Here is a 20,403-nt window from a genome sequence, read left to right on the forward strand (position 1 = left end):
GCTGGATAGCTCGCTCAAACTCAATAAGCAAGTGTCTGCTGTAGTGAGATCTAGCTTCCACCAACTGCGCCTTATCTCTAAGGCTAGGCATTATGTTCCACATGAGGACCTGGAGAAGCTTATTCACGCTTTTGTGACCTCCAGGTTGGATTTTTGTAATTAACTGTACTACGGTCTAAGCAGCTAGATCATCAGTGGGTAGCCACGTTTCAGTCATAAAAAGAAAGTCCAAGCCATGAGAGACAAACAGGTCATCATGGTATATGAAGGTCTTAGCTGTGGCTCTGCCCAGGCCTCTGTTGCCAATAAGGAAGTTAAAGACCACCCTCTGATGGACAAACTATGCAAGCTCAATACTCATGGTAGATGTTTCTCACTTATATTTTCTATGCATTGGTTATTATAAACGCTAGTATCAATACATCTGCAAGTAGCTAATATCAGCAAGCTGTAGCTTAAATGAATCAGTGACCAATGTTACCTCATACAGATTTCTAGGTCAAGCTGCTTTTTTAGGCCTGGCAAAACTCCAGAGTTGTCCTATCTTTCTGAGTTTTGAATTTTGTCAGAACCTTTCACACGACTTGATCATAATGTGTACCTAAAATCTGGACTGCAAGCTATTAAATTGCACTGCATTTAAAACACAGATGCCCTTACAGCATGCAGCATTCCCACCAACTGTTCTGTCCTTAAACACACCACATATTTGCTAATTGACAGCATAGATGGTGAAAAAACAAAACAAGGTTTGATTTAGTTGTGTTTTGATTACTTTTCCTGTGGTGTAGTACACATGATAACTGGGGAGGTAGAAAAGCTATAAAGATAAAAGGAGTCAATACATGAAGGCTCAATTCAGCACAATCTGTGATATACAAATTATTGTTAAATATTAAAGCGTGTTCTACAATATATTTACAAAGCTCTAATTGGAGGAGAAAAAAGAAACCATTTTTCTTTTGAGAAAATAATTTATTTTGGAACACAATAAGCACGTCTCCTCACATAATTAGTTCACACGCACACCACTGGTATTTCTTCAACAAACACACCCAGGGTTCAGTATCAGAGTACATTATGTTGTGTGACTGCATCCCCCCCTCTAGTTGTCCCAACACACCCTTTAGCCTTCATTCAGCAAAACTGTAAACACAAAATTAAAGCTGTATAATGATAATTGTAGGTTAACACACAGTGGGCTCCCATCCACTTGCCTGGTACTGACAGTTATGGATTCTACATTTAAAAAAATCTTTCTAGAAAAAAAACAAAACAATAATATTAAGCAAATTTTACTCCAATCCAAGTTTTTCCTTCCCAAATTTTTTGGACATTTTAAATTTACTCAAGATATCTGAGTCATTTAGTTTCCAAGCAATTAAATATGAGCCCATAAACTTGATGTTTGAAGCAGTGAGTTTAGGATAAATACAGAGGAACACAATTTTTTTATCAGTACAGTAAAATAACATTTCAGATCCCAGATCCATGAGAAATTATTACAATGAGTATGACATGTTTTGGTCTAATATACTTTGACACCATTTATTGTCACATTAGTGTTTAAATAATAAGAGAATCCCTTCTGTTTGGTTATTGCCTTTATTTTTCCATCCCTGGTCCCTCAAATCTAATATACACCATCTTTACATAGATGTTTTATTTTTGTTGTTAAAGTGAACAATATTGGATTTTTGGGGATCAGAGGTGGTGATATGACACAGTATACACCTGCTGTATGTTTACCTATCAACACTCACACTCTACTGCATTTACACAAGCAGATAACACAAGAAGTCATAAGAACAATACAAAAATAAAATTAAAAAATACCCCCAAAATAATTAACTAGAATAAAAAAAAATCCAAATAATACATCCAAACTTGCATTTTTGTGCAAAGTTGTGGAGAGGCAAAAACATTTTTCTAAAAAAAACAAAAAACAACAACAACAAAAACAACAACAACAGCAACAACCCAAAACACATGGCTCGTACTGCAGAAACTGGGTTTTTGCTGGTGTCATCGAAATCGAGCCCGAATAAACCCAAACGTGTAATTTTAAATGAGAGCTGTGGACTACAGATGAACCATTTACTATAATCTGACTGTGGGTGGATGAGAGGATGTTTGCCACGAAGACTGGCAGTTGTAGTTCGGTTTCCCTGACAACAGATGGCAACAGTGATTTGTTGTTTGAGCAAATGCTGGTTGACGACCGCTAGACGTGAAAAGAAAGAGGGTGTTGGCAGGCCGACTGAAACACCAAACACAATTATGTCACCAATCACATCAAGTGCAGCCTCATTTCCAATACTGTTATAAAACTGAGGGTTTCCACTCAGAAGACAGGCTGATGACCACCTGCCACAGCGTGTCTCATTTCATCTTACAGTACATTAAAAACGACTCCAATGAGACGAAAAACAAAGAAAAAAGGGTTCACTGGTGTCAGACTGGTGCTTGGTGTTGACAGATGCCCTGAGTTAAAGGAGATGAAGTTGGATAAGAGTTCCCTTTTATCCCCACATTAGCCAAGCCAGCATTGGTGAGATTAATACCTGGATGTCATAGTATTTGCTCAGAAAGGTTTAAGGCAGTTATACCTCAGAAAATAACTGATAATAAAATTTCCAAAGAGCAAAAAGAGCAACAGATCAGATTCACAATTACAGCACTTTAAATACTACTACTGGTAACCAAGCAACTATTTCTAAAGCTAAGAACAAACTTTGGAACGCCATATATAAGCTTTAATATTCAATTCTTATTATCTGATATTTATTATTACTTTACAAGCTTCGATTGATTGACATTCAGTGCTGTTATATCCTGATATGGCAAACCTTCCAGTACTCAAACACTTCTACTTATCAAATACTATCAACCAGGTATTACAACACACAAACCACGGCCTAGGAAGCCTCATAAAATGCCCTGCTGTCAGTCACTTAATCATTTCAAACCACCCTTAGCGTCTCATCAGTGTTCAGAAGCAGGTTTTAGATCACACATTTCTTGGCTTTATATTGCCTTGGAAGAAGCTTCCTTAGAGCCCTTACAACAAGGTTTGAATTTAAATCGGGTTTTGAAAAGTCCAAAGGTCCCAGTCTTGCAGTATGATTTCAACAAGAGATGTTTGCGATCTTTTTTTCAGCAGTTCGTGCAGTCAACAAAACAAGAACTGAGATTTTCGGCAAAGTCTTTGAAATAAAAAAATATTCCCTACGGTTAAAATCCATCTTCTTTCTTGCATGCAGCATTCTCCATCTAAACTACAGTTAAACAAACACCAGAATCATACGAACAAGCCACTAAAATAAATAGCGGTTGAGCTTTGGTATCTTCAGCCCTCCTACTCGTCAAACCTCACAGCTCAGATTATTACAAATGAAAAATTTGCTTCACATCTGCTGAACTTTCCCTTTTGTAGCACCACGCTCGCCAATCAGAAGGCTAAATTTTCAACATTTCAAAGAACCACATGATCATCTGCTGGAAAATGGAAAAGCTGTACTAAGATGTTCGCACCAAACCAGGTGGGTTGAATGTTAGCCTCAGCGCAGTGGCAGTAGGACTGTTGTGTGTGCAGTAAGAGACAAATATCAGAGACTTGGCTGGACCTGCAGCTGATCAAAGGCAACAGAAAGAGTAAGGAGGGCTCAAAGACACTGACAGACAGACAACGCGGGGAACATTTGATTCATCTAACGTTTCGTTATCATCCTCGCCCCTCCGTTAATAGTTTCCATATCTGCACTTTGACAAATAAAATGAGGAAAGGGGGAAAATATTGTGGTGTACAGTATGTAAAGTGCTGGAATCAAAGTGACAGAATGCAACTGTGGGAATGTACATGGATCCCATCTGAGGGTGGGGCTCGATCCCTGGTCACGTCTGGTAAGCACCAAAAACTTTGAGTGCCAAAACTATGTGCAGGATGATGTTACGAGCTGGAAACAATGTGTACAATCCTACCTTAATACTTAATAATCTACAGTACATTTACTACAAACAGCAACGCACCCAGAGGAGCAGACATAATGGCCAAGGGCTAAGAACAGAGAATTTAAATCAGACCAACCTCACAAAGACCACCATCCTGGGTCTTTCCCTACACAGTCTCACACAGACATACTCACGCACGCACGCACACACACACAAAACGGTAACGTTTGTTAAGACAGCAGACTAGGCTATATGGCCTTGGCGGTGATAAGCAGTGAGCTTCTTACAGTTCTTCTTCGATGTAATACGAGGCTTCTTGTGTGCTCTTGTTTCTCACTCGACTACTCTAAAGTGGTGCTCTTGCTTTCCTTTAAAATGACAGCTTGACTTCATCGTCTGCCACTTTCGGCCAAAAAGAATCACTTAGCCGGGCGTCATTACTGTGTAGATGTAAAGAACCAAAATGTCCCTGCTCCGAGTCCTCGACATGGAAAAGAGCACGAAGGCAGTTAGTTCATTTTTTCACAAACTGTAAGGTGATTGTGATTACAAAGGAGGACCGGGAAAGGTGGGTTGGTACTGGTGAGTCGCACAGGAGGAGAAGGCAGAGAAGAGATATCAGTTTAGAGTGTCTCCTCAGTGCAGTGTGGGGATAGTGGTGTTGGAGAAAGTGAAAGGTTAATGAACAAATGAGAGAGACAGAGGTTTATGCTTTCTCCTTTAAGCAGGAGCCCTCACTCAGGTGGTCACTTTGGCATGGTGGCTTCTGTTTCTCCCACTGACAAATGGCATTGGCGTAACCCACGATCACTTTGTCCATCCAGGTGAGAGGCTGGGGGAAGAGGACTGCACCCTCAAAGAAGCCCAGGTGGCCTCCATGAAGTGTCAGGGCAAAGATCACATTCGGCTTCTTTGCTGGAAGAGGACAAATCACACGGTAATTAGCCCTCTGTACTCTGCACAGTTTGTAATCGTCAGCATCGGAAGAACAATGTTCAACACATTCCCAGAAATGGGCTTGCAAGGGATTGTTAAGGGTGTGTTTGCACAGTCGAGCAGATAACAGTGCGATTACGTTTCTGGCCATTAGACACGATCAATATGTTACTCAGTTTGTTTGTCTGACAGCTGGCAGAAAAAAAAAAAAACAACTTTGCTCCTTCAACCTGGAGGCAATTTTTTAATGACTTTAACAGTTGAAACAGGTTTGCCTCGACTGACAGGTCTCACAGATTGTTACACCGTCTTTTCATTGCTTGTTGTCTAATTGCTTAAATGGTCATCCAGAATGGAAAAATCTATTTTCATAGTATAAGACTCATCATTTTCCATACCTCTCTCTTAATAAAGACTGCCATGTTGACAATCTTCCAAGATCCTTACGATTACATTTGTGTCCACATACTTATGGTAAAATAATGCAACCATTAATAATTGACGAGATAGGACTCCAGGCCAAACTTTAACATTTTCCCTTAGGAGATGTGACGACCTGTTTTCTATACTCTGTCCATACAGAAAACAGTAGTTTTCACACTGACTTTACGTCATTCACAATACACGCAATATACGAACCCTGAATATCTCTGCATCTGTGCTGCCTAATAAAATATGAAGGACTGCAATTTCCTTTGCTGTTTTTTTTTTTTTTTTTTGGTTGGTTATTCTGCAGTTTAAAAAAAAAAAAAAAATATATATATATATATATATATATATATATATATATATATATATATATATATATATATATATATATATATATATATATATATATATATATATATATATATATATATTTTTTTTTTTTTTTTTTTTTTTAAATGTGTAATTAAAATAATAATAATAATAACAATAATGATGATAAATAAAGTCTGAAATGTAAACTAGGTCATCTCCACACACTCACTCTGCTTGCAGCATAGTGCTGCTGCGGTGAACAACTATGGTGGGGTTTCATGAAAAGGACTGGCCTGGATCTCTTTGGTCTCCTGGACTTAACTGGGTTAGTGGGGAAGCCTGCTGTAGCAGACTAGTGACTAAGATCCCACTGGGCTTTGAACACTGTGCACTATTCATGACAGCTGCTGAGTTGCCCTTGGACAACTGCGTGCTCACCCAGGACCGAGAACTGCCGCCTCACTACGAGCTGAGCGACAGGGGCCCGGAGACAAGCTTGTGGTTTAAAGATTTTTCTTAGTCCCTAAATGCATCATTTACCAAGTAATTACTGAAACACAGTTGCATCAGTTTCATGATCTTATTTTGATTAATTATATTATTCAAATATCATTGCAATAAAGAAGCACCAACTATTCTTTGTGTTCTTTAATTCACCTGTAACATTTTTGCTTGAACAGGAACAGTCTTACTTAACAGTCTGCTGAAAGCTCTTATCAAACACTTCTAGTCCGAGCTAATTCCAGCACCAGCACAGCAAGTGTATTTCTGTCAGTCTTTTGATGGTAGTCAAGCGTCTGAGCAACTGTCTCACATTTTAGGTCATAGGGACAGCTAATCCACTAAAATTTCTGTAAGTGTTGCTCTCTGGAGACATATAGGATACAGTACCATTTGCTTCCAGTAAGGACTCCTCCTACTCTCCCTCTTACACGCACGCACACACAAGCAATATTCCTTTTCCAGTAGAGTTAAAAGTGGTCAGTGAGTAAAAATAGCACAAAGTGAGAAGAATGGATGCTTGATAGACATTAAGTCATGTGTAGCCAGATTTGCCTGCTTATGTTTATTTATTATCAATCACCCTGCACCATATACGGGAGGACAGAAGGTTTTTTGGGGGGGCAGGAGACCAGTGAACCACTTTATCCAACTGGAGGAACACTGTGTTATATTTATGCGTTACAGCCGTTGCCACACAGCAGAAAACATTAGTCACAAACTGTGTGCCCCACCCTGTCCCGGTTGGGGTTGGATGCCAGCTCATCATAGGCCTGCTTAAGGCTGCAGACATGTTTTTGTTTGTTTGTTTGTTTTTTTAAAACTACTGAGATTCAACTGAGGCCAGTCTTTAAGACATTAACAGCTTTTTGTATCAACCTGAAGGAGAATTGTTTTCCAGCATTTTTAGAACTGTGGAAAATATAGGTGTTACTAATAATCTACAGTGAGTTATTTAAAGTTACATAATACTACAGTGGAAGCAATATTCAAAGAAATTGCACCCACCCTTTTCTTTATTTTTTAATTTCTTTTTATTTTGAGCAGGAAGGTCCAGGTGGGGTTTTTTTGTTTGTTTTTTATTCAACACGTAATTTTACAGCAGGATTCTTATTTAAGGTCAGGAGCTTGATTTTTTTGATGCTACTGCAGCCACGCTATGACAGCAAGTTGATCCTGATCTGCACGGACCATTTAACTGCAACTCTGCCATCTAGTTGATAAGGTGATAAAAAAATATTTTAGTGCAGCTGCTGTTGCTATGCAACATGTTGGCAATTACCTGCTAGCGTGCGAGGGATGGTGAGCAATGAGTCATGAACCAGAGGATCATCCGCAGAGTTCACTAACAGCAGTGGCACATTGACCTGGAAATTTAAGAACAAAATGCCATCCATCAAAAAAAATACACAAACAGACCAAAAAAGAGAAAGATGGCATTTGTGAGTCGTATGCAAAAGCAGTTCTTACATTGTGAATATAATGTACACAACTCTCTTTCTCATAGTACTCTTTGAGAGACCGGTGGCCGTGGAATTTTCTGTTGAAACCCAAAAAGATCAGGTATTATTATTCAGTCCCTAACCCTTAGAGGGGTTTGATAGAAATGACAAGAATATCTGATATTTTTCAGATTCTAAGCACTGACAAAAAGTATCACCAGGAGCATCAAGAACATGGAAGAGCTGCAGTTTACTAGAACACACCTCATGATGTTGTCGTCAATCTGCATGAGAGATGTTGCTGTGTACAACCGACTTAGATCAGCATCAATCATTTTGAGCGAATGTCCTCCAAACAGACTGTGCCTGTAACATACAAACATTAACATGAACACAAGTAATTTTAAAAATCAATTAGTTCACAGTCATAACTGTCAGCTATGTACCAACTATTCCCTCTATTACACAGAGTGACAACGAAGACCAAGAATGGTAAGAACTATTCATTTATTTGCAGATTAGCATTTAGAAAGTTACTTTAGATGTTCTTTTTAGTAGGCTAGTGGCTCATTTAGTGGCTTTTTTAATTTTATTTTACATTTTTACTTAGTTTTGAGTAGTTTATAGTTGGCTTTATTTATTTTATGGGCACCTTAGCATGTTATAGGTAGGTAGGGCAAGAGCAAGAGAGGCAAGAGGAAGGTACCATTTCAGGCAGTTCAACCTACTCAGATCTGTGAAAATGATCATTGCTCAAATGAACCCACCATGGCTGTGGGTAATCTACAATTTCATTTATAGGGAAATTAGGAGGTTAGATTACTGACTGGGTTGTCTGATGAAATCACTGTCTTTGGCAAACACCATAAAATTTTCTCCCCAAACACTAAACATGTCAATTAAACTTTTCAGTGATTGGAAACAGAAGGCACACAATGTACTAAAATTTATAGCTGGGCAACAGTGGTACCTGTGTGAGAGAATGATTTTCTTCATGTTGTCGGCCATGAGAAAGTTATAAAAGCGCCTGAACTGATCCCACTGCAGGAATGTTTCCTGGGCCCTGAGAGAGAGAGGGGAAGGCAAACACACAGGAAGTTAGCTTTGTACAGACTGTCTGCAATCTAAACAATACATTGAATGTCCTGTGTCTACTAATCCACTAACACAAAGAGTCACACTGGTTGAGAGTAGCAATGGTGTCAGGCATCAATATGCAGCTCACTGACAGTGACAAGGTGACTCAAAACAAGAGCTCAAGAAAAACAGGTTCAGCAGCTAACTGCTGATTACAAAAAACAAAAACGAAAAAGGTTTCTTTTTTTGTGGCTTTTTCATACAATAAGGCCATAATATTAAATGTGTGTTATTGTAAGAAGAACATACATCGATCAGCCGCAACATTAAACCAGTAGGCAATAGTGAAAAACATTGATCACTCATTCCACTGCAAGCCTTGGGTCCTGGTATTCATGCGGTTGACACTACAATATGTACTGTGCCACCCACCTAAACATTGTTGTAGCCCAAGCACAACCCACTCGAGGCTACGATACTCTTCGATGGTAGTGGCCTCCCCAGCAGGTTAATGCACCCCGCCATATCGCAAAAACTTCCCAGGAATTGCTCGAGGAACCCCGAAAAAACAGAGCCAGCCTCCAAATTCTCAATCCGATTGAGCATCAGTCTGATGCTAACAAACGAGCCCGATCCACAAAGGCCTACCCCGAACCCGCAAAGCCCAAAGGATCCAATGCCGGGTGCCAGACACCACAGGACACGCCAAGGGGTCCCATGTCCATGCCCCGACAGGTCAGAGCTGTTGGGCGGCACAAAGGGAACCTACAGAATATTAGGCAGGTGTTTTTAATGTTGTGGCTGATTACTGTACAGCTTCAGCTCTCGAGGTACACTGACAGGAGGGCCAGCTTAAATTTTGGAAACAGATTTTAAATTAAAATTTTTATTTTTATTTTTAAAAAGAAAAAAGAAAAACTGCAAAGCCAATTTGACAGACGGCCAGTCTCGACACACACCCATCCCCTGCTGTCCACACTGAAACTTTAATAGACCCGGCCTGTCAAGTCTGCCAAGAGATGCTGTCTGCATTTAAAAACACAGAATCTGACAAGAACACAGAGTGCAGACACCCGCATGCACTAAATAGACATATACATCATAATCTATTTGTAAATATTGTACTTTCAATACATTTATCTGGTTACTAGTTACTTTAAAAAGTAAGGTTTTATTGTTTTTTAAAATCAAACTATTAACTGATTGAAAGACAAATGACTAATTGACACTAGTCATTAGCTGGTAGGACTTCTACTCCTGTACTTCAGCAAAGAGCCATTGATAATGCCCAACATTATCAATGGTCCTGTAGACATTCAGAGTAAACTGTGGTAGGTGAATGAAGGGATCAGACAGGTCCTCAAACAGGTTTTTAAATGTGTCTCATTTCTTACATTTTGGGAGAAAAATTTTTTTTTTTTTAAGTGGCAACTTTACCAAATTGGTGCAATCCATCAATAATTATGGTAAAAGGAAGAGCAGAAAGGGTAACCAGCTGACTGGAGCCGCTTTGCAGACTCATGGATAAACATGTGATTATATTATGCAAGCGCTATTCATTTTGTAGAATTATTCTGAGCTTCATTTATATTTAGAAATGTGAGCACATCAGTGTTAGTATTACAAAGCCGGTTTGACAAAACAATGCATGTAATTAAGAAATGAGACCACAGCAACCCACCTCAGCGCGCTGTACCCCTGACAAACGCTGACGCAGCACAGCACTCGCTCCTGGTTAGCCTTGTTCTCCCCCAGGAACTTACAAACGATGTTTCCACCCAGACTGAAGCCCACAACAATGAGCTGAGTGTTAGGGTATGCCCGCTTAATGTAGCCAACCATGGATGCAAATTCCCATGTGCATCCTGTAAAATGAAACAGAATAGTGCTATAATCAAAACACAGAAACATACTTTATTCTACTCGGCACTTCTGGCTGAAGATTTCTTTAATTCAGGGTATCAGATTTGAGTGTCTAAGATCTTTTAAACAGCACAGGTCTCATCATGCCCATAAAAAAGCCTCACATTCTTCTTTTTCCATAATTTACCGTTTACCCTGAAATAATGCTGTACAAGCAGGGCAAAAAAAAAAAAAAAAAAAAAAAAAAAAGGATAAGCTGTTCGTAAGTGCACACTTTCAGCAGAAATGCTTTAAACTAATACCTTCACTGTGCTCACCCCTTTTAATGGATTTTGGAGAGGATAGGTTAAGCCTAAACCACAACAGACAATTGGATGAGAGCAGCAGGCTGAGCCAAAAGCGATGACACAGCATTACTGACAGGACTGAATTCTTTTTATCATTGCAAATAATGGTTTTCATTCTTAGATAGACCTCTGATGAAAAACTGACTGGTGTTTAACAGGGGTTCAGAAATTATTAGGGGTGGGGGGATGAGTCATCACTAGACTAGCTCTGCATGATTCACAGTCCTCTACTACGGCCTTTAGGCAGCCCATTTCATTTTTTCAAGCCCCTTTCCTCACTTTCTTCTCATTAGCTGCCCCTCACTGTCATCCACAAACAGATGCAGGCCTTATGAGCCTTGTTTGCTTACACCATATGTAATCAGTGCCAAACTGATACCACCTAAGCAGCAAGTAGAAAACTTTTGGTCCACAGACATAAATTGTATATAACATTTGAAACTGAACATTTACAATATAAACATTCAACAATGACAAAAATTATATGAAACACATTTTTTCAAAAGCCAAATAGGTACTATTTTGAGTTGGCTCACTGGTCTTACCATAAGTGAACATGCGTGGAGAGGTAAGCTCGATGTTGGGAAGAGCTCCGAGGTGATTCAGCACAGCACAACGATAACCATCCTTCTGTGCATAATCCACAAAGGTCCGGATGTAGTGCTTCTCACTATGGTTACCGATACCGGGGCATATCACCATGGTGATGTCATCTGGTTGAACAGGCAGATGGAGCAGGGCAATATTTGCAAGTGAGAAAAATGTAAGCAAAGATAAAGAAAGGAGAGTGTTACTCTCCTAAACAGCAGATCATCATAACAAAAGGAGCAAGGCAAAGCCCGGCAGCCAATCCAAGATAAAGGATAAGGCTGTCAATTATAGCTTTTCCAAACACAGTGGAAATAGCAACACTACTTTTGTCGGGAGTAAAATGTCATGTGAGGCTCAAGCTTTTTGAGAGGACTAATAGATCGAAGTTAATTTGATTGGATAAGCTCAAGCCTTCAGAGAAACATATGCATCTTTTAAAGGGTCCCCCCACAACTGAATTACACACATCTTATGCGTGATTTAAAAGAACAATAATGCAGCAAAGTCTCTTTAGTAGCTGACTTGCAAGGCCTGGCACAAATAACCAAAGTTGGACATGACACCACTGACAACGAATTTCTTTATTCTCCAAACATCAAACTTGTTTTATTTAGCCATATGTTCTATATAAAAACTCCCAGGGGCCAAAGTTTCTTGTGATACCCTCTAACTATTCTTGACCCTCGAATCGAATAATGAAGAAATTTATCAGGAACAACAAAATGGGAGAAACCTCAAGAAGATCAGCAGAGAAGGGATCCCTCGTCCAGGACTGACAAACACTCATTAGGTGTGGCATGAACGGACTAGACAGAAGTAGCAGTAGTAGAATTACAATGTAAAGCAACAGAATTACAGTATGAAACTAAGAACTACAATATATTAGATTTTAATGTTTGTCATGACAGTAAAGATCCAACTACGCAATGTACAGGGGCAAGAAAAAGTGTTCACCCTTGTAAAGCATCACGTAAAAATTCACACAGTAGAGCTGGACAAAATATCAGAACCCAAGGTCGATTACTTCAACAAAACTTGCATTCAACAAATGAAACCTCACTGAAGATTTGAGTTAGCCCACACCTCCAATGCTGTGAAATGATCTTAGGAGAGCTGTCCACCCCTGGCATCCCAAGAATGGCTGAGCTCAGGCAGTGCTGTATATTGTGCTCATCCATAGCTGTGATGAATGTGCTTTCTCTTGCCCCTGTTCTATACAACTGCATAAAAATGTTGGTTAATAAGAAGTAGGGCTGCCACGATTTGTCGACTAGTCACGATTACGTCGACTATCAAAATCGTCGACGACTGATTTAATAGTCGACGTGTCGTTTGAAGCTTTGTAAGATCGCAAAAGACGCAGGAATAATAGCAGGATTTAAGAGTGTAATAACGGACTGAAACAGAAGATGGCAGCACAGCATGTACAAGGATGCCAGCTGCCGTTAAACCCCGAAGAAGAAGAAGAAGCAGCTGTGTCCCAGAATTCATAGCGCGGCCCAGCTTAGTTTCCAACAATGGCGGTAGCTAGTTAGTTTTAATATTACTCTTATTATTCTTTCTGGGTCACAAAATAAACGTTTAACATATTTTCAGGCGAGAATGTAGCTGTGTAAACCCCAAATATCGGCTCAGTTTATCAGGACACCACATATTTTCAAAAGCGCTCCGACGTTTTCGGAGACGTCTGTTACCCACTAGCTCGATAGCTAGCCGGGGGCTAGGTCACTAGCGGACTCCCGGCAAATTGTTTTCAAACCCACCGCCGTCTTTCGCGACTCAGGTTAAATATATATGAGTCACTTAGATAAATTAAAAATGTTGTTGTTTGGCTTTTTTTTTTTTTTTGTATTTTATTTGTTCCTGAGTAAATCGGTTTGGCTGAGATTAAAGTTATAGTTTTTACACAGCTGAATAAACGTCAAGCAGACAGCTGATTATCAGAAGTGTGAGATGCTGGAGAATATACTCAGGTGTCCTGTTATATTTTAGATAGCAAGGAGTTTATTAAACTTCACCGAAACAATCTGCAAATTTCATTAAAATTGAATAAACTATCATCTTGTCTTTATTTTTAGTTAGCACCTTAAAAGCTTAAAGCTGTAAGCTAATGATAGTTATATAAGAGCAGATGCTGCTGGTGCAATAAGCTGTAGTTTTACGTCCAGTGGATGATGATCTGATTAGTCGACTAATCGCATAAATAATCGGTGACTAGTCGACTATCAAAATAATCGTTTGTGGCAGCCCTAATAAGAAGCAGATCCTGATCAAATGCATCACCTCCTGTCCGATGATCCCCCAGCGGCTCGAAGAGGTCGAAGGTCGCAGTCGCCCCATCCTGCATGGGCAAATATTTTCTGATTCCACTAGGGTGAGGCGAGCTCACCCGACCAAGTTTACCATACAGTGCCGTCTGGAGGTGACCACTCTTACCCCACAGTAATGGAGGAATGTACCTGGAAAACACAAAATTGCATTCCTTTGTTAAATTTGGTCTCGAAATATGAGCCCTCAGCCTAATGGACAGTACAAGGGCAGGGCAAATGCTCAGACACAAGATCAACACAGTGTTATCTGAAGCACATGCCTTTTGCATTTCTGGTTTATGACAGAGTTTCAAGCACAGAGTTTGCACACAAAGTCACATCTCTTTTCAAGACATTTAAAGATTGCTACGTGGACCCAACAGACAGCAACGTTTCACTAGTGTGTAGCTATGTTTTGTAAAGTTATTCGCAGAACCAGCGCTTGTATTCCAGTGACACTTCTGTAGGAGTTAACTGTAGGAGTTGAGTCTTTAGCTTATGTAACATTCCTTTGAGACACCGGGCATTATCATGAATCACTATCACATTTCCACACCGAGAGCAAAATAGTGTGAACTAACACAGAGAAACGTCTTCAACTTGCCACTGCAACTATTTCATCACATATTATAGGTAAAATATTAGGTTTAAAATCACGACAGTGGCGACAGGAACAGATAAAACACCGTGCTTTTCATATAATGCTTCAGCCGTTTAAATGGGATTGGCTGACATAAAAGTATTATTCAATATGGAAGATTTTGAAGTGACTCAGGAAGATATTTAGGAACATTTGAGTTAAAGACAGGCTAGATCTCCAAACGCAGCGTTTCGACAGTGATAACTATATTGGTTGAGTGCTTGTTAATAACACTTTAGTGAGCATTCAAGGCACTCTCTCACTTCTTCAGCTATATAAAAGGCTGTGTGGAATAGTTTCGTGACAAAACTCGGTAGCGAGCTATATCGGATAAACAAGACCAGCATAACTCTGAAGCACAGCTGCAGTGTGGACACTAGCTGTGTGTACAGCACAGCCCAAAACACGACGACAGTCAGCGACTGCCGAGAGTCGAGGCTTCAGTTACATCAACAGTTGCACAAGCTCTTTAACCTTATGTTTCCTCAACTCTTACAGTGGCTCTAACAATTACTTAATTAACAAATACAGTCTTACATAAGAGAATTATCTACCACAAAACCGACTATTGCCATTTAGTGATAATGTGATCGCCTCCAGGGTGCACTGTAGTTAAAGTTTTACCACATGGTTCTAGAAGGTACTCTGCTGGCTTAATCCATGGCTACAGGAAGAGGATGACCTCACTGTTATAATGTGGACAGGAAGCGTGACACCAGAGTAGCTGAGTTCATCAAGACAATAAAAAATAAAAAATAATGCTGTTATCAGTTTTCCTTTGCTTTTAACTGATAAAGTTTGAGAAATCCTTTTTAATAATTCTATATCAAATGTAACAGGCTCTTACAGCTCTTAAATCTCTCTTTGAATTGGGATAACTAGTGTAACCTTCTTGGGGTATGTACAGTGACTGTGCTATTGTCCTTTGTAGCTATTAGATAACAGAAAAAAGGAACTGGATGTGTCTGTGTGGCTTGATAAAACAAAGACCCGAAGTCCTGGTCAAAGTCCAAAATGACTCATGTCATTTATGGTAATTGTATTAATCTGCATGCTATCAGTCTTTACGTTCATTGGGCTTTTTTTTCTTTTCTATACACCACATACTGTCAGATGCTAGCGACACACACACATTCACACACACGTATAATACTGGCCAATAGGAAAACAAGCTCTACAATGTTTTGCAATATCCTGGACAATCACCTGAAGCAAATCAGACTGCGACTTCTGCCAAATAATGAAATAATAAATAGCACGCTCTGTCATTTTGCATGTTATCCTAAACCCTATTCAACTGTCTCCAAACACAGCCAAACAAAAAGGCTGTTCACCTCACATCACCCCTCTTATACTTTCCACTGTGCGATCGATTTATTATGCAACAACACAGGATGTCACGAGTTACAAACGTGACTTCACAAAAATGAAGATAAAAACATCTCTGCTAAACTACACACTTGGACAGACATCTTCCTATTCTAAGCATAGAGCATACGGCTGTTCAGGAGGGAATAATAACAAACTAGACACAGATGTAAGCATCAGTGCGGCCTTATGATTCAATGACCCTGCAGCTGAAAGGCAAAGGGCTCAGTAACCATCCGTTATGTAAGCTGACACTCGAGGGTGCTTCGAGAGATTCGCCCTACAAAGCTGAAAGTTCCTGTCGAGTGTCAAAGCAAGAGGTGGAGAGATGCTCACTAAGGAAACACAACTGAGTATACAATTCCCACTCAAGGGAGTGTGTTTCCAGCAAAATAACAGGAAGTTTGAGGCATAACCTGGTTTAAAGCTCACAGCAAAGCCTTGTTCTGTTATGGTCCAAGAACGACTGCTTTGCGTCAGTTATTATGAGCTCAGATGAAACATTCAAATTATAGCGGTCATCATAGTTACCCTGAATGTGAGACCAGCATCATCATGAATGCAAATCCTCTTACCCTGCAGTGAATGAGCCTTTATTTATAATGCAAGTGCAACAAACTCCGTGCACCTTTGAGATAACCCCAAAAATACAGACTCATGTTTAATTCATGCAAGAGCCAACAGGAAGGCTGTGGTACAGACGTGTGGCACACTTAGGAGCACTGACGATAGCTGGGACCGCCGCCAGACAAACCGCTACCTTCACTGCTGCTGCACCGTTGCCGTGGCAACCTCCAAAGAGACATGCACAGAGAGAAAGGAAAGCAACTCACTCTTTGGTCAACTGAGAGCAGGACTTGAGGAGGAAGCGGTTGACAGCAGTGTCCTGGTAGATGAGGTCCGGGGGTGCTGTGGGGCTCTTGAGGTTCAAGCAGCGGACAATGATGTAAAGCACCGTGGCCACCGCCGCCAGCTTCATGCCATCAAACATTGCTGGCATCTCGGGAGAGATGGTGTGCACGTCGGATTCGTGGGCGCTCATGATTATTCTAGAAAACAAAAGCAGCCAATAAATGCAGAACTCCATTTTTAAACTGAATTTTAATATAAAAAGACATCGCTTGTACAAGTCAATGTTTTTTTTCCCCAGTTCTAGGGATTAACAATGGACTTTAAAGAAATAAATAAATTAAATATTCCCGAGGTGTCCTGCAGCAACACATCTGTGGGAATATAAACTCAAAGGAACTCAGATAAAGCAGAGTCAGATAAGACAAACCTGGTTATTTAATACACTCCCTGTAATTACATTACAGCTTAAACTGTGCCAATAGGAAGCCTTGCTGCATAGAAGATAGAGGTGCTGACAATGCTTTAAATAAATCATTACATATAGCAGACACGGTGAATCCTGACTAGCATTTCTCCCAATGTAATGTGCCAGCACAAATTTACATTTTAGCAGATTTATTAAATGTATTAATGTTCACAGCTAATAAAGTCTCCACAGGTGTGAAATTATAGGTAAACAAACAGAAACTATAAAGGGCACAGAAGAGGCTCAATGCCTTCTATTGCAAAGAAAAAAGGAAGTTCTGATCACTGATGTGCAACGCAAATGTTTGTGTGATGTTACCAGGCAGCCACATCAAACTGACATAAACAGAAACAGTCATAACTGAAAGCTAAAATAAACTAATATACTTACATTTTATGTTCAAGTTTGCCTCCAATGAAAATTCGTTTCAAAAGATCCAAAGAAATGTGAAGTCACAGTGATGTGGTCCTGAAAAGCACATAAAGCAAAACACACACAAAGACCTTCACTGTACAGTATCAGAAAGTTATCTTTTTTCCTTAAACAGAAGTTTCATCTAAAATTAAGTAAGAATAATGACACCACTTAATTTGCATGGTAAGTAACTGCTGAACGATTACACATCCTCTTTTTTTAAGTTTCATGAATCTAAATATTTTAGTTTTGACTGGTGTCCTAAGCTCTTTCAGACACCTGTCGGCTGTACTTATTTTCTAGCATGTTCCTGTTGCTATAACCAAGACTGTCAATATCAGACAGGAAGTTATAACGCTGCCTCCAGAAAACCTAAATGTAACACTTACGAAAAGTCGGCCTCAGACTTATTAGACCTTATTAAAAAGTAAGGCAATTAAACAGCCATCACGTGTAAACAAACTTAACACCAAAAGGCGTGTAAAAATAGCTTCAAAAATAACCCCACTAATACCCGTGTCTTTCACTGGAAACCAATCCAAAGAGTATATCTGACACATTAATACAACTAATGCCAAGAGACGGGGTGTAAACAGCTTTAATTTTACTCTCTGGTCTTTGTCACGACTCACAACAATCCTGAGACGCACCTTAACAGCCACAAGGGCACACAGATTCCATCAAGTAGCTAACCCAGTGAGAAACGTGGGCTTTTCTGGACGATAAAAGCTTTCTAAGAGCAGGCCAACGGTCCTCCTCCCATACTCTCGATCCTGAAAATGAAAACCGTGTCGCCTTTTGGACGAATTAGCTACCCACCCACCAGAATTTGCCGCAGTAGCTCCACATTAAGACCCCGCTTCGCCTTGCCCCTTTCCTAGCCGTAGTTTGATATCGTTTTAGTCCTTAAAAAAAAAAAGCAGCGGCGCATACATGTTTTTAACGGCCTTCATTTCTACCGCTAATAATCGATTTAATGTTGCAGCATCACTTGAGGACCAAACCGGACATAGCAACAGTCGCATCTCCAGCGTACTTACCTCAGCAGGAAAACTGTGGGTCAGTTGCTTGCTTCTTAAAAGCGGCAGGCCTTATTTATGTTCGCAGGTTTTCTTTTGTTTAACGTGTCTATAAAAGCATGACAGCCTGATGTCCAGCTCGCCCTCACAGAGCCGAAGATAGCTGAAGTAGCGACTGCAGCGATGGGATCCCACTTCCTAGAAGAATCTGTCATTTGCATAAAGAAGCCCCCATTGGATAAAATTGCGATGACGTTTTAAGGCCAATAACTTTCCACGCCCCTTCAGCGGTGTAATTTTCCACATTACACTACTGGTGGTTTATATATGTCCTACATATTAGCCTAAATACGCGTTCGGACATCTCTATCAATATTTGACCTCTTTATATGATTTTCTGAGGAGATACATCTCTGCTAAGAGTATCTGACACACAGCCAATACCGTCCCTCCCGAACGTGATAAAAACGTGAACTGAAACCGTTATATAAAGTTTCTTCTGCGCATGTCTCGGTCTATTAGCAACATTAGCATTTAGCTGTTGTTGACAGCTAAATGATGTCAGCGGATAGCGGATAACTTTGGGTTACTCGTTCTCTAGTTCTACCAGTATTAGCAACGTGAATATTTATTTTCAGGAAATTTGTTATTCTATAATTTAACTACTTAATTCCCATTTATTCTGTGATGGTTATTACAGCATCCCCTCAGCTGTCACGCCCACCTTTGCACCTTTTTGTATCGTGAAGCTTTAAGCATTCGACAAGCTGTAGCCTATATAACGTAAGCGTAAAATTCACAACAACACATTAGGCTGAAATACAACTATACACATTACATTTAATTGTATTTCAGGTAAACACGGGGGATGATAGACCTAAATGACCAGGCTTCTATTTACAGGTCAAGCCCTCGTCATAGATACGCTGAAGGTCAGTGTGACAGGACAACATAACATTCCCTGTCAAAGAGCCTATGAAAAAGATAATTATCAGGAGGACATGTTAGGTGATTGGAAGATCTAGAATGGTCATTTTTTGCTTGCCAATTAAACACAGCCAGTCTACAACTTTTAATAGCTTTAATTTATCACTTTGAATCACTACAACTCCCATGCCTTCGCTTTAAATTACACCTGTACTGCGCTATATATATAACATAATGTGTCGTACTTTAACACAATTTCTTCTAAAATTCACTATAAAGCATAGATTGTCTGCATTTACAAGATGCTATTTATATTTGCTTATGCAAAGTTATATATTTGTGTTATTGATCGGATCTTTGGGATTACGAGTCTAAATGAGTCCAGATAATTTCATAATATTAATAAGATTAATGTCCCCACTGCAATTGCAGCTTGATATCCACTAGATGGAGACAGAGTTTAATCTCCTTGTGGCGTCTATTAATTTGGCAGGCAACCGAAAGAGGCACTGGCTTTAATGTAGTTTGTCACTTTAGTTTTAAGTACCCTTAGTATTAAGTACTACTTAAAAATAAATAATGGCTATTATATATTTGGTAATAATCAGATCTGGATCAGTTTGATTTCTGCAGTGTGACTGCTCTGCCACCAAACAGTCGAGTTTTCCCACGAGGATTTAATTTAGACTTGTTAAATCCCTTGTTAAATCCCTCCGTTTCTTTTATGTTGGGGGAAACAAAAGATCCTGTCAGCAAAATGTTCCAACTGCATGTTTACATGTAATTTTACAGTACTGTGCAAAAGTCTTGGGCCCTCCCTAATTTCTTCACATTTTTCTGGGAAAATTAGAAATATCTTCCAACTGGTTTATTGGAACATTTTCAAAGATACATGGAAATACAGTATACAAGGCAAAAACTGGAATATGTACAATTCTAACCAGCTTGAAAGTTTATAT

At 39.7% G+C, this 20,403-nt stretch overlaps 1 protein-coding gene across 1 annotated transcript; it reads right to left on the reverse strand.

Moving 5' to 3' along the window:
• Positions 1-954: 954 nt before the first annotated feature.
• LOC113019569 (monoacylglycerol lipase ABHD2-A) lies at positions 955-18,735 on the reverse strand. Its single transcript, XM_026163331.1, has 11 exons — positions 18,539-18,735; positions 17,475-17,552; positions 16,600-16,815; positions 13,733-13,908; positions 11,404-11,571; positions 10,330-10,513; positions 8,542-8,634; positions 7,836-7,937; positions 7,600-7,669; positions 7,412-7,496; positions 955-4,866 (listed from the first exon to the last, which is right to left on the reverse strand). The coding sequence occupies exons 3-11, from the start codon at positions 16,806-16,808 to the stop codon at positions 4,658-4,660; spliced, it is 1,296 nt and encodes a 431-aa protein (XP_026019116.1). The 5' UTR covers positions 16,809-16,815; positions 17,475-17,552; positions 18,539-18,735; the 3' UTR covers positions 955-4,657.
• Positions 18,736-20,403: the final 1,668 nt, after the last annotated feature.

The sequence above is a fragment of the Astatotilapia calliptera genome, chromosome 1, assembly GCF_900246225.1.
Source record: "Astatotilapia calliptera chromosome 1, fAstCal1.2, whole genome shotgun sequence".
Lineage (NCBI taxonomy): Eukaryota > Metazoa > Chordata > Actinopteri > Cichliformes > Cichlidae > Astatotilapia > Astatotilapia calliptera.